The 15934-nt window shown below is 29.4% G+C and overlaps 1 protein-coding gene across 1 annotated transcript in view; it reads right to left on the bottom strand.

Moving 5' to 3' along the window:
- LOC107448256 (helicase ARIP4) overlaps positions 1–15934 on the bottom strand; it is a 79073-nt gene that overhangs the window by 43126 nt on the left and 20013 nt on the right. Inside the window, exon 4 of the mRNA XM_016063386.4 lies at positions 3182–4058. Within this exon, the coding sequence (XP_015918872.1) occupies positions 3182–4058 (877 nt within the window). The remainder of the gene's footprint in view (positions 1–3181; positions 4059–15934) is intronic.

A 15934-nucleotide genomic window follows, 5' to 3' on the forward strand; every position in this document is an offset into this window, starting at 1 on the left:
AAATGGCGGACCGCAACTTTATCAAAATTTTATGTAGGACTCTTTTATGTTTGAAAGAACATTAAATATTACTGTCAGAATTTTACCAAGTTGTACAAAACAAAAGTATTGAATTACAAATTAAAATAAGAAGTAGATTTTTAAAAATATTTAATTACATATTCAAAAATTTGGGCTACAATAACTTTAATGTGCACCTATGTATTAAACAACTAATGTACAACAGATATCTATTCGTTAAGATATAAAACTTTATAAAGGTTCGTATTAAAACTTACATAGTAGCACACAAAATTTTTAATGAGAAAATTGAGGCTTGTCTGCTGCAACCACCAGAGAATAGATATTTACATTTTAAATGTACAAATGTGTGTGTAAATATTTTCGTCCAAAATGAGTGGTTTCAAAAAGTTAAATAGGAGAATTTCTTCGAGAAAATTTCTGATGCACACACATGCTAAATTATATTCACAAAATACAAAAAAATGAAATAAAAAAGAGTAACAAACACGATTATTTTTGTATTTGAATAAATATTTTCTTGGATGCAACACCTGAGAAATAAATTTTTTTGCACCGCTGGTATGTTAAATTTCACAGAAACGAAGAAATTAGGTTTTTATTAACGAGAAAAGTATTTTAAACCCATCCAGATTTTTTACGAAAATTGTGTGCAAAAAAATGACAACTAATATATTTTAGTTTTGCGGACCACAAAAAAAAGCTGCGCGGGCCGGATGGGGCCCCCGGGACGCCAGTTGGAAACCACTGGTCTATCAGAAGCGAGTTAAAAAATGACACACTATTATAAAAACGCCCATAAAAATACTTAAATACTGCATTGTTACAAAACAGCAAAAATGTAACAAAAAAAATTTTTTAAAAAAATCATTCTCAATTCTTAAAACAAAAAGTGTGAGATAAATGATGAAATCGACTTAACCTAAATATAATTTTTTTAAAAAATCAGCAGTACAAGCATAAAGTAATTTAGTTCAGTATAAAGTAATTTAGTTTCAATTCTTTAAATTTTGCTTTCTTTAAATTCTAAAATTTTTTTTAAAATATTCTTTTCATTCTCCAAATTATGCACATGTTCAAATAAAGTAAAAAGTTTTTTTTGTGCCACTAAACATCTCTCTACAGCTTCCAAAATGGACAACACTTGTGAAGCTGTTACAAGAAGAACATTTTGATTCAGCACACAGTGTTCATTTGAAGAAAGGTAAAAGTGTCTTGATCAGGAAAGAAGAAAAATTGTTGTTTATTGTTTATTTTCACTTTCATTAAACCGGATAATATGTTTCATAATATCGGTATGGAAATTCATCAAGGGATTCGAAAAATATTCATTATCTTGAAATTTTTATTAGAACGGGATTTGATTGTAGCATCATATTGCTATAAAAAGTTAAATAAAATAATTTTTTTTCAGAAAATTTAAATATTTTAATTTTTTTTAAAATAACTTATTTTTTAAAAATGATTTTAGCTAAGTTGCTTATTTTATAAAAAAAAAACATTACTGAACAAAACGATACAAAATTTAGTTCTCTAGGTCAATTAGTTCTGTTAAAAACTGATGTTAACTGTTTAAAAACTGTTGTTAACTGTTACTAGTTACTACTAAAAAATTTTAAAATTGCAAACTCAAAAACAAATGATTCAAAAAATCTGAAGCTTGGTATTTTTCATGTCAGAAGCAGGTCTAAAGATAAAAAGAAAAAGTTAACTTGTTTAAAATTCAACTTGTCAGTTGAAATTTCAATTAATTTTAGTGTTACCTGCTAAAAATAATTTAAATCTGAATTGTTGACCCAAGAAATAACTTTTTTATTGATTAATTTGATATGGAATTACCCTTACACTTAAGGTAATAAGAATAAGAAAATGACTGAAAATGTAAAATCTTTTTGTTAGTTTAATTTAAAAAAGTTAATGGCATTTTTACAGATTTGTTAGATAATGTCAAAGGAATATCAGATGAAGAAGCTGATGACCATATTGATGAACAAAAGTGAGTGCAAAAGAGGCAGAAAAAGCTTTAGAGCTCTTCCAAACTTTTCTTGAATCCTAGAAAAATTTTGGCTATAAGGGATGCGCTGCTCTTTCTAACCTTAAAAGAACTATCGAAGCAAAGAAGGTTAGACATCAAAAATCTTTGAAAGATTATTTTCAGTGTCAAAGGTATGCTAAAAAATTTTATGTAAATAGATGTATGTGGTATAATTAATTTACAGAAATGCCTATATTTTTCTACTAAAAACAATTAAAGCACTTTTAATATAATTTCTTAATTAAATTTAATTTTCAAAGTACCTGAATAACTAGAAACCTCTTTATCTCAAATTTTTAGCCTTTCCAGTGAGATTCGAGATAAACAGGTAAGACTGCACTAGTTGAAAAAAAATTTTACATCACTTTTAAAGAAAAGAATTTTACATTGTAAAATACAAAATTTGAACGAAATCAGTCAATTAATTTCTAAGAAAACGATTTTTACATATTCAACTGTTTTAAAATTTGGTAACTGCATAAATGTAATTATTCCTGCAAGCAAAAACTGGAAATGGCCTAAAAATCAAGACAAAATATTTTATTAAAAAAAAATTAAAAGAATTGAATTTTCTACATCTTATTAATTCTGGAAATAATTTTTGTCTAGAAGAAATTAAATAAATACATGAATACAAACTTATTTACACTCATAATGTGTTTTGTAAATATCTTACGATATAACAAAAGTAAAAAATTTTTAAAAAGACTAACCAGTAATTTTTCTCATTATAAATAATGTGTTTGCATTTAAAAAAAAATTTATAAATATCCCTTAAGTTTACCTTTCCTTCTTGAAATAATTTAAAATAAGAAGATTTAATTATTTAGTTTTAATAACATAATTATTAATGCAAATTTTAAAATGCCTCATGTCCTTTTCAGATAACAAGAGTAATCATATTTTTTTAATTCCCCATTCTACAAAACGATTAAACTTAATCATATTTTTCTTGGGTAAATATAAAAGATAGACATTCTTCTTTGTTACTCCGCAATTTAAAATAAAAAGCTTCTAAGTGAAAGCAAATAGAAGTGCTACGTCACAATATATATATAACAAGAGTAACCACGGAATTTCTCAAAATAAATGTAACAATTCAACAAATTTAAAAATTCTGCTTACCTTATATTACATCTTTCAAACTTTTTCTTTTTCTTATCATCTTTTTTACTATTTTTATCACTTTCTTCTTTTTTGTCTTTTTTCTTTTCCAAGCAATCTTCAGAGTTTGACGGAATTGTTTTCTCAACACTCTGCTCTTCATCATTCTTTGGTATCTGACATTCATTTATACATTTAGAATCAACAGGAAGTGATTGTGACACACTTGACAAAGCACAACCTGTATCTATTTCTGATTTAATAATTTGGTTAGGAATGTCATTCTTGATATCAGGAGATAAAAGATCATTTTGAGAGTAGAAATCGGATTTAATGTCTGCATTAAGTTCATCGCAGAAATTATTATCGCTTTTAATACCATCAGGTACTGATACTTTAAACTCTGTTTCTATACAATTATTGTCACTAAAACAAATATCATTAACATTGGAGAAAATATCTGGTTTACAAAGTGCAGCCTCTGTATTAAAATTAGAACTTTCCTCTTTAATTTCAGATTTAGGATCCAGTTTAACAAGCGAATTACTTGTTTCAGAACTTCTATTTTCTGATAAGTCAAATAAGTGATCTTCAGACTTTATTTCAGCTTCTGGCTTAACAATGGATAGTAAGTTTGAGATATCATGACAATTGTCATTTGATGATCCAAGTAGTTCCAGACTAACCTCACCAGTATTGAGAACCATATTATTTAATCTCTTTAATTTAGTTGGATCCCTTTCTTCACTATCAAAAGAATCTTCTTTCCATTTCCTTTTTGCTTCCGATTTAATAGTATTTTCCTCAAGGTTATCAATAGATGGAGTAGGCAATAAATTAGAAGATTCTGGAATATTTAAATTCACATCCTTGGTATCACAAGCTGCTTGAAGAACTACTGAAAAAAAAATTCTCATCAGAGAGTATAATAGAGAAAAATTATTGTATATTACATTTTTAAAAAATATTTTAAGATATTTAAAGTTAAAAGTGATAAAAAGTGTTATTTATGATACAAAACAATCAATACCCGCCAGTTAATTGAATTTATGTTTGAAACTTTGAGAAATCCTTTCCCTAGACTTACGGAGCAACTCCTTTGCACATCTTTGAAACATTCGAAGACCATTCTCTTAAAGAAGTGGAGCAAAATATTTTATAACTCCAGAGAGATTTTTAGGGAATTCAGAAGCAGCACATTGATCTTCTTACTACTGACGATCCTCAATATTAATCACACATATGCTGGTACCACAGCACGTTGTAAATAACATTAAATAGATCTTTGAAAATTAAGAACATTCATTAAGAATGTCAGGATTGCAAAAATATTAGGTGCTTTTATATTCTGGTTTTATTTTGTATTTATTAGTTTGTTAAGTGTAATTTTATGTTTATTGGTGTATAATGAGGCCAATCTCTTTTGCGCACGGGAAGGTGTGCGTGTTATTGTTTTTTGGTGCAGGAATGGGCTTGCATTGTTTTTAGGTTTCACTTGTACGACCAGGAAAGAAGGTCGAACTAGATGAAACAGGGGGAGGAGGTGTCAGGATCCTGATTCCTCTCCCACGCATTTGATTGACCTCTGACCCGAGGGTCAGAAGGAAAGGGACACGGGTAGTGTCGTCCCCCTACATTGGGGGTGGAGCGAAGGACTTTTTCTTGTGAGAAAGAGGATTTTTAGTTAGTATCAGTTTGGAGTGAGCATTAGCTTGAATGTAGTATTAGCTGGACTATGAGAGAGAAAGTATGAACGAGAAGGGAGCAGTAGCGCTCCGGAATATTATATTCTACAATTCATGTATATCTTTGTAACTTATTGTAAATAATTATATAACCCAGATTCATAAAATAAATATCAGCAAGTCCATGGTCATCATTAAGAGGATTTCAGTAACGAACCGAAAGAGAAAATGTCTCACAAATTGTCGCAGGGCGACAGGATCCTCGCCAGCATGGAAGGAGGACTGCTATGCTAGTGAAAAGAATCATCGCCGATGCCTACTATAAGTTCCTAGTGAAAAAGATTGGAAAGATTGCCTGAAGGAAAGGGTCACTGCGGACTGACAACATCGACGGGAGTTGAAGAGGCGGTACTGGAAAGGGACTATTATCGCCGGAGGCGACAGGAAGTCAAAGCTACCCCCCCCCCCCCCNTTCAACATCGACTCTCTGCCAAAGAGGACAATTGAAAAGATAAAGGGAGGTAAGCTTTATCCCATGCATGAAAAGAGAAATTACACGCTCACATTTCTGGGTAGAAGTTCAACAAAAAGGGTAGTTAGTTAAGGGGATAAGTTTATTTTGTTTTGGTTTAAAGTCAACCTGATGGGTTATTTTATTTGAGCTTAAGGGATTGGCCAGTTAGCTATAGTACTGTTTGTGTGATTAATGAGTATGATTATTATTGATAAGTATAATAAGAAATGATTTGATTGTTTTTTAAGTAACTTAGTGTGTTGGCTTGTTAAGAGTGTAATTTTTTTTTATTGCTTTATTAAGAGTATATATGAAAGAAGAAGAGTATTGATTCAATAGCTTGTAAAAAGTGTTGGATTATTTTAAGATTGTGTTTTTATATGTCAATAGCGAGCTGAGTAAACAAGGTTCTTGGTTTATTATTATTTAGTAGTGATTATTATTTATAAGGCATTCTGTTAAAATAATTTTGGACCGGAAAAAGGGTCAAGGAAGGTGTTTGCTTTTGTTTAAATGATGAAATGGTTAATTATTATGACTGTAGAATCTATGAAATTTAAGAGTTTTAATTTTAGGGAAAGTAAAGGTGTATATTCTAGGCGTACCAAAAGGGTACGATATTTTATTATTTTGCAATGAAGGTTGAAAAGAGTAATTTGTATTTATGTGTATGAAGGAGTTATGTTTGAATATTGCATGTTTTGAATATTGCAAGATATGAATTTTGTTGTATATGTTTTGTTTACGTATGATGCGTTAGGTGTAATAATAGAATGCCGGGGGATGAGTAGGGGATCGGAATAGAATGGGTCGCTAAGATTTTGTTTTGTTTACATTTTATTTTTAAATATCAATAGTTATTTTTGTGATTAGGAAGTTAAGTTAATACGGTCAGTATGAGTTTTCTTGCAAAACTAAACAGGGAAGATTTGATAGTTCTAGCTAAGGACTTGTTGGAGACGGTTCCCGAGAACGCCAACCTTACCCAGATAAGGGAATTAATCACCGAAGATTCAGATTACGACGAACAATTTACTAAAGATGTTTGGAGTGGGATTGAAGAGGAGAGATTAGAAAAAGAGGAGCGGAAACGGGAGTGGGAAAGGAAATGGGAGCGGGAACGAGAGAAGCGGGAAAGAGAAAGACAAAAATTACGAGAAGATAGGGAACGTGAGCAACAAAAATTAACAGAAAATAGGGAACGTGAGAAACAAAAATTAAAAGATAGGGAACGAGAGCAACAAAAATTAAAAGAAGATAGGGAACGCGAGGATAAAATAAAGAGGAAAAAAGAGCAGGAACGAGAATTAAGAGAAGGTAGGAAACGGGAGTTGCATAGAAGGATACGTGAACTGGAATGGTTAAAACGAGAACGGGAATATGATCATGAGTGGATAAGATGTACTATACTAGGGATTGAGCGGTTAACAGAAATTTTAATGACGGACCAGGATGAGGAAAGTAAAACACAGGATTTTAAGCCCTTTGTCAATTTAAATGGATCGGTGGGAGATTTAGGCGCCGTGGAGTCAGAGGAGAGGCCGGAGTCCCGAAAATTTGATTCTGGATTTGAAGGAAAGGAGGTGAATGTGAAGGGTGGGGTAAGACGATTTCCTGAATGGAGTGGTCCAAATGTTAATAGAAAGGGTAAGTTACCGCGTGAATCGCTAAGAAAAAATAGTACTAGCTCAGGAGAATGGTCCCCGAAATGTTATAACTGTGGAGAGGTAGGACACTTAAAGAGGGGGTGTCCGAAAATTAATAGATTTAGGTTAGATCAGAAGAAAGATCAGGCTAAGCAAGATTCCGTAGAACGCGTTAGTCACGAAAAGAGGGTGAAGAAAGACAAATCGGATTTGTGTAGAATCGAGGTGGTTGAGGAGAAGTCTTGTTTCTCAAAAATAATATACAGTGTTCCTAAATTAAGCGTATTAAGGCAATCTTTAGATCCTGAAGTAAATTTTGAGATTGGGAGATGGATCTTTTTAAGTTCAGAGATAGGCCCTGCTGTAGAGGAAAAGCTCAGCAATGTTCCTAGTAACTGTGGGATGGGGGAAGGAAAATCCCAGTAGTGATCAAAAGTGAAAATGAGACTATGGCTATAACCAGGGAGTTTAAATTATTAGAGGAGCAGGCTCTTGAAAATGCAGGGGATGAACGGTGGGGAAAAGAGTGGGAGAAAGATATGATCTGTTCTGAGAGAAAAGAACAAGAAAGGAACAAGGGGATTGAGACAGAGGACACTGACCTTGATGGCGAGAATTCCGACAGGAGAGGAGTGCGAATCACTCCGGGGGGCCTCGAGGTGTTGGAGAGAAAGTCAAGTGGGGGTGAGGACAAAGATCCACCAAGTATTTTAATGAATCCCAAGCGTAGGGAGAAAGTAGGGGGTGAAGATAAGGAATCACCCTTTTCTCATAGCCAAAGACTTAAAAAGGAGCAGGTGCAGAGCTCCGAATTTGAAGGAATCTTAGAGGAAGGGAGGGAGGATTTTAAAGGCAGAAAGGTTTGTGGTCAACAAGGGGTTGAAGTGAAGGTTAAAAGTCCAATTAACGCGCTGAAGAGGGAGGATTTGTCCTATGAGAAAAGAAAGGGGGATAGCGAAGGCGCGATTGAATCTAAACTTCTGCGGTTTGCAAGGAGAGAAAAATTGTTTAAGTAACCTAAGAAGGAGTTGTACACAGCTGCGAATGCGAACACTCCCAATATCAGCATTAAAACCCGTAAGGTGCAGGTGAGAATAAGGGTTTGTTTTCAGAAAGGGGGTTCTGAAAGGAAAAATAGAGCAAAAGAGTTAGCTAGCCACTTAAGAAATCATAAAGGGAGTACTAGGGAAAGTGATTTGTTTGAGGGGATTAGGTCGATGCACTTGAAAGAGTGGACATTTGGGCAGTTTGGACGTTTAATTTTGTATGCTAATTACTACTATTTGTTTTTGGTAGGGATTTTGGACATGACTTTAAGGATTTTATTTTTATGGAATGTGATAAAGAGATTTTGGCATGGATATTTTATTTTTGACCTGATAAAAGTGATTTTAATGTTTTGATTGCAAAAATATTAGGTGCTTTTATATTCTGTTTTGATTTTGTATTTATTAGTTTGTTAAGTGTAATTTTATGTTTATTGGTGTATAAGGAGGCCAATCTCTTTTGCGCACTGGTAGGTGTGCGTGTTATTGTTTTTTGGTGCAGGGATGGGCTTGCATTGTTTTTAGGTTTCACTTGTACGACCAGGAAAGAAGGTCGAACTAGATTAAACCGGGGGGGAGGTGTCAGGATCCTGATTTCTCTCCCACGCATTTGATTGACCCCTGACCTGAGGGTCAGAAGGAAAGGGACACGGGGAGTGCCGTCCCCCTACATTGGGGGTGGAGCGAAGGACTTTTTCTTGTGAGAAAGAGGATTTTTAGTTAGTATCAGTTTGGAGTGAGCATTAGCTTGAATGTAGTATTAGCTGGACTATGAGAGAGAAAGTATGAACGAGAAAGGAGCAGTAGCGCTCCGGAATATTATATTCTACAATTCATGTATATCTTTGTAACTTATTGTAAATAATTATATAACCCAGATTCATAAAATAAATAAGCTATATGAGCAAGTCCATGGTCATCATTAAGAAGATTTCAGTAACGAACCGAAAGAGAAAATGTCTCACAAAGAATATACTACATAACTACTACTTAATTTTTTTTTTTTTTTTTTTTTTTTTTTTTTTTTTTTTNTTTTTTTTTTTTTTTTTTTTTTTTTTTTTTTTTTTTTTTTTTTTTTTTTTTTTTTTTGTACAACACAAGTGCTACATGATTGTACAACTGTGCATCATAAATATATTTCAATATTTATGATATATTTGTTTTAAAGATCAAAACCCAAATTTTTATTCATTACTTTTTTTAGTATGATTTCAAATCCTCAGAACGATACAAATGTGCATTCAAATAAACAAGTCTTCTAAATATTTAGGGCTTAACATATATATTATTAGAGTTAAACATTTAGGGCTTCTAACATAGTTCAGCATAAAAAAGGAGAAAAGAAGGCCTTTTGTAGTTAAAAAAGGGACTTCAAAGGACCATTTAAAGTTTAAAATGAGGACTTTGGAGGATCATTTATAGTGGGGGAGCTCAACTTGCGGTCAGTCGACTGTTGATATGCGGCCCAGAAATGCTTCTGAATACAATTAAAAAAATTTCTTTTTTTTGAAAAATTACAAAAAAACATTTTGAATCTCACATTTAAGTCATCACTTTTCGAAGATCTCAATTTACCTAAATTCTATCGTAAATCTATGCTTCTCAATCCCTTTTTCTGCCGTAATTGCTAGGGAATTTTGTGTTTTAAGAAACCCAATAATTTTAATACAATAGTAGCCTCTGATAATGCGATAAAATACGGGAACTTTGAATTTGAGTAATCACTTTATGTCGCCTAATTTTTGCCAATTTCCTCTGAAACCCAAGGGATTTTTCGAGTTTTTTTTGCCAGCTTGCTTACAAATGTTCACGTTTTTAAAATTCCGACATTTAATACGATATTACAACTTGTGAGTTTTAAATCGTGCATTTAATATTTAATGTATTTTAATCGAGCACTTTTTGACTATCTTATGCTGATTTCATTGCAAAACAAAATGATTTTTCTCACAAAAACTTTTTTTTAAAAAAGGCAGTTTTTGCTATGCTTTTTTCACATGATTTTGAAAATGCCAAATTTTTATTTAGAGATCATTACGACACTCGAGTTTCAGATCGCACATTTAAATAATCACATTTTGACAAGCTTTGTTTGTATTGATTTTATCGTAAATCTGAATTGTTTTTCAACTATTTTTCGACACTTATAGCTTAACATTTCCCCGTGCTTTTAAAAATTCTGAATTTTATTACAACAAGCGAATTTCAAATAACACATTTAAATAATTACTTATTGACAAGCTTAATTCGCGTTGATTTCATCGTAATTTAAGTGATTTTTTTTTACCACTATTGTGATGTTTTTCCATGTGATTTTAATGATCCCGTTATCTTCCAGCGATATTATAATGGCATCTGAGCATCTAATGGCATTGCTCGCAGAAATAATTACTGTTTGATACAATTTTGTATATTTCATCGTCAAATTCCGATGAAATAACTTCCACCATATTTTCGGCAGTTAGAGCCATATATTCCAATATTTTTATACAATATAATACAGAATCCCGATATTTTAATACAATATATTTGCAGCATGAAGAATTTGAGAGGTGTTGGAAAACGTACATTAAGCTGTTTCCTGTAATTTCTTTTTAAAAAAAATTTTGTAACTTGGTGATTTTTTCAGGAAAAAAACAAAAAACAAAATTTTTCCTATTTATAATTCATGAAACCTCTAATAATCCAAGAAATAGAAATAACATCTGAAGTATAATACCAAGTAAATATTGAATCTTATTTTGTACCATAGTGGTTTTATTTTAATCTTTGGTTTTTGTTTGAATCCTATAAATTTTCCTCAATTAAAATATTTAATTTGAATTTATATTACTCATCAAAATATGTATTTATTGATTTATTTTTTATGCCTTCATTCTGTGAAGATTACTTTTTTTTATAAAAGTTTAGATATATTTTTAAATGATTTTTTGTGCTAAGTAATACGACAAAAAAGTCCTATATCTTCCAGCTAATTTTTATAATTTTTTGAATACATAAATTTTTGAGAAACAGGAAATCTTTATTTTTTTTTAAAAAAAAAAGTATCAGCTTTTTTATTTTTGAATGAATTTAAATAATTAAAAGTATTTTTAAAAATTGAAAGTATTCAATTTTCTGAAAATATTTCTGATAAATTCCAGGTTTACTGATAAAAAAAATAGTGTCTATGTTGATGTAAAAATTTTGTTATGTGCCATTAGCATGTCTAAATACATGTGCAGCCCTTAGTCATTCAACCTGCTGTGCAAGAGGCCCTTCACTCAAAAAGGTTGTGCACCCCTAATTTATAGTTAAAACCATTTTCATTTAGGTACCACAAAAAATGATTTAGTCAGTGCTTAAAAGTTAAAAAGAAAATTAAACAAAATTAATTTAGATACAAGAGAGCAAGATAGAAATTTAACGATATGTTTCTTAACATAGTAATTAATTTCCAAAGAACACTGATTTGTGATACGATACTACTCTTATGTTTAGTTTTTAACCAAAATAAGTCAGAAATTTTACAAAAAATAAAAAGATTTACTGAATAAAAAGTAAATGAATTCGATCCTTGTGCATGTTCTTAAAACTTATTTAATATTACCCACATTTGTGATGCAGAAATAATGTAAAAATTATTAAAAAAAGAGAAAATTGCTATTTGAAATATTTTTTAAAGCTCTTTTTCTAAGAGTATCCTCAATTTTATGTTTACAATTTTCCATTTACTTCATTACATCTATACAATTTTTGCTTCTACAAAGCACCCATTATTAACAGCTTTCTTTAGTTTCTTTTTCATTTAATCAATATTATTGATAGAACCAAAATGATAAAGATGTGTTGTGAATTAGACAGGAAAAAAAACCACCTAAGTAAGATCGTTAATTTTTCATTAATTACTGAATTGTCAATTGAATACAATCACAATAATCATAAAAAAAAACAATTCCAACAGCTGAGGTTACAGAAGCACCACAAAAAAAAAAAAAAGAATAGAATAAAAATAGAAAAATAACATTAAAGAAAAAATAATCAAAGATTAAAAAATGTAAAAATTACAAAGCAAAGGAAATTTATTAAAAAACTGATTAGAAAATGCTCCCTCAAATTGATGATAAGATTCAATAATAGTAGTTTCAATATCTCTTTAATCGAATAGTAAAAAAAAAATCCATAACTTACAAAAAATATATAGCGTCAAAATACTTGTCAAAAGTAAATTAGCAGGGTCCCTCAATTTACCATTTTGTCACATTTGTGCTTATTAACAATTAGAGTTAATAATTTTAATTGTTTTTAAATAAAATGATATAAAGAAATTAATCAAACTTTGAAAGCATAAATCAATATCATATAAGATTTATAATTGCATTCGCTAATAATATGTATTAGATAAGTTAAGGGCCCCTCAATTTGTACTCTATGTAAATTTCATGATTAAGAAAATATCAAGTGTTTTTATTTTCCTTCATAAAACAGGGCTGCCAACTTTCTACGCTTTTCGAGAAAATTTCTTCCAGTGGCAGCTAAGTTTATGTTTCAATAAATGGGTCTTTGTTTCGTAAAGCATATTTAAAGTAATTTTCTATACCAGCACATGTAAAGGATTCAAAATGTTAAACGAAACACAAATTTATTCCAGCTTTCTCACGGTGAGGTTTTTGAAATGTTTTTTAAGTTTTTAAGGTGCCTTCCTTAAGGTGCAAACTTCCAATTTTAGAACTATAAATCTTATAGATTTGGCACAGCTGTTCTGAAGAAAAAAAGTTTTTGCACTCTAACATAAAACTTCAAAAATATATCTTTCAAAATACAAGTATACCAATAATAAAAATTACTATTTAAAAGAATAATTATGGTAAATAAAATCTAAATAAAATAAAAAATATATTCTACATAAATGTAATTTGCTTAATATTTTTTAATCAGAATCTAATATTTTTAATTGAAAAGTTTTTCAAATTTCAAATCTAGCTAAATATTTCATTTGAAATAAACAGATTAACGTAAATGACTCCTCAACTTACGATTTACAATAAAACAATACAAAGAGACCAATTCAAAATTTTAAAACAACTCATCTTAATCATACAAGATTTGTGTTTCTCCAGGCTGCATAGCCATAATTTTCAACAAAAAATAAGCACATTTTAAGCACATCAACAACAAAAATTTATCATTAGAATATATGGACTAATAAAAAATTCTTGTGCCTATTGTTGAAAGTTCTTCATATATATATTAACAAAATGCAAATTAATTTTTAGACTTTTACATGATCATGATAAAATAATTAGTTTCTGACGAAACTAATTCTCTCTTTTCTTGATTCTATTAGCCACTATAAAAACAATTTATACACAATTTTAAATATATTCAATATTGAGTGGCTCATTCTATTTTTTAAATTATTAATTTGAAAATTATAATTAATTTAAGTATTATTTAATAAGGCTATTGAGCGTAAGTTTTCAGATTTAAATAAAAGCTATTTATAAAAGCATATTCAACAAAACATCAACAAGATTAACATGCCAAATTCATAAAGATATGTAAAGAATTAAGCAAACTAAGAAAACTTTTAATGCATTCATATTACAAATGCAAATTAATGAATGGCCCTAAATTAATTATTAAAATTTGTTACTTAAGTTTAATATTTCTATAATGAAATGATTAAAAAAAAACTAAGTAATTTTAAAATGTAAATAGAATTATTGAAGCTAAACATTTGTGTCAGAAGTAAATTATTATATGATCCCTAGACTCATAATATTTTACAAAACACTCCTAATATTTAATCAATTGTTTTAATCAAATAATTAAGAGATAGAATTAAGAGATAAATTATAGTTTTCTGGAATGCAGGGATGAGAGTAGTCAAAAAGTGAAAAAGAGGAAATCTTAGAGGTGCACAACCTTTTTGAGTGAAGGGCCACTTGCACAGCAGGTTGGCTAACGAAGGGCCGCACATGTATTTAGACATGTTAATGACAAATGTAATAATGTTTATTTAAACATTAGCGTTTCCATTTTTTTTATCAATAAACTTAGTAATATCAATAACTTAGTAGTGTTCCATTATTAAAATTCATTCAAAAATAAAAAAACCTGATAAATCTTTTTTTTTCTTTTTTTGCAAAAAAAAAAAAAAATTAAAATAAACCAATTTTATCATATGAACAATAGATTTATCAAAATAAATAAACATTGAAGAAATAAAATATTTTTTTCTTATCATATCATGCAATATGAAAACTCATTTTAGAATTAAATTCTAATAAATTAAAAAAAACTGCAATGCCCACAGAATGAAAGTAGGAAAAAGTTTAGTCGTAATTAAGTAATATAAATTCAAATTAAATATTTTAATTGAAGAAAATTTATAGGTTTTAAACAAAAGCCTAAAATAAAAACAAAACTGTGATAGTTCAAAATAAAATTCAATGCTTATTTTGTAATGTACTTTATTATTTTATTTTATTAATTATTAGATTTTTTATATCGTAAACATTTTCCTTTTTTTTTTCGAAAAAGATCACTTAAGCAACAAAAAATTGAAATCTAAACTACAAACAGTGAGCAGTTTAAAAATTCACGTTTTCCGCCATTTTATGAATTTCTCAAGTTGCAATAACATTGCATTTAAATTAGGGAGGGATGTAACGAGTATTTGGCCCTTCTGTGAAAAATTCAGTTGGTTGAATGATCAGTCAAATATTTGGCAGAATATTTTTTAGAAATGTATTTTTCTAAGTTTTTTTTATTTTTGAATTTTTATAGATATTACTTTTTTTTAAAAAATATAATCAGACAAGTCAATTTTGTCATTTTTTCGATACTTTGAGAATTGAGAAGGATCCATTTTTTGCAGTTTTTATTATAACCCAGCATTTTAACAGAACGTCTCATACTATTAATTTATTATCACTCTTTCCCTGTACTGTAATATAAATAACCAGTAACATAGAAAAGTGTGATTTTCAGTATTAAAGTTTTGTTTCAGGAACTAAGAAAAATTTGTTTTTTCTGTTTTTCTTTTTTTAGGCATTTTTATTATGACTCAGCATTTTTTTTAAAAATAAAGTTACAAATAAAATTTATTTTATAGCATTTTTTTTTGTTCTAAAATTATGGCAATGAGAAAATTTTAAATTGAGATTTTCGGCATAAGATTTTTACTTAAAAAATTAAGAACATTTTTTCTATCTTTTTATTTTCTGTAAATAAAAAAAAACTTTATTTAGACGTTTTCATTATAACGCAGTAATTTTTAATAGCATTTCTGTTGACTTAATTCTTTTTTCTTGGCTTTTTCGGGTAATTGAAAAACTGAGATGTTCAGCTTTAAAAAAAATTTTCAAAAATTAAGATTGATTTTTATGTTCTCTGTTTCACTTTTCGACATTTTCAAAAACGTTCTTGATTGGCCTAATTTTTAGAGTTAATTTATGAATACGTTTTTCCAGGAAATATTATTCTGAGCATTGAAGTTTTAGTTTCAGTGTTGCTATGCTGCTAAAAGATTTTGCTATTTGGCCCCAAGTGTACGGCGTTCAGTCGATTTTTTCTTTTTTTTTGCCGAATATTTGGTTTTTGATCAAATCACAATTCATTACCACATTCGACCAAATCATATTCGTTGCGGAAATAAAAACGAAGGAAAAATAACTAGGATTTATGATAAAACTGTACCGTAGTACCGTATCAAAAAGTGATTATTTAATTGCGTGATTAACAATCATGTGTCATAATAACATCATAGTTAAATAACGGGATCGTCAAAATCACGAGGAAAAGTATAGAAATAATTAGGAAAAAATATATTTATGCTGAACTCAGCACGAATAAAGCGCATCAAATGCATGATTTAAAATTTGCATGTCGTAACAGAA

This window comes from Parasteatoda tepidariorum, chromosome X2, assembly GCF_043381705.1.
Source record: "Parasteatoda tepidariorum isolate YZ-2023 chromosome X2, CAS_Ptep_4.0, whole genome shotgun sequence".
NCBI classification, from domain to species: Eukaryota; Metazoa; Arthropoda; class Arachnida; order Araneae; family Theridiidae; genus Parasteatoda; species Parasteatoda tepidariorum.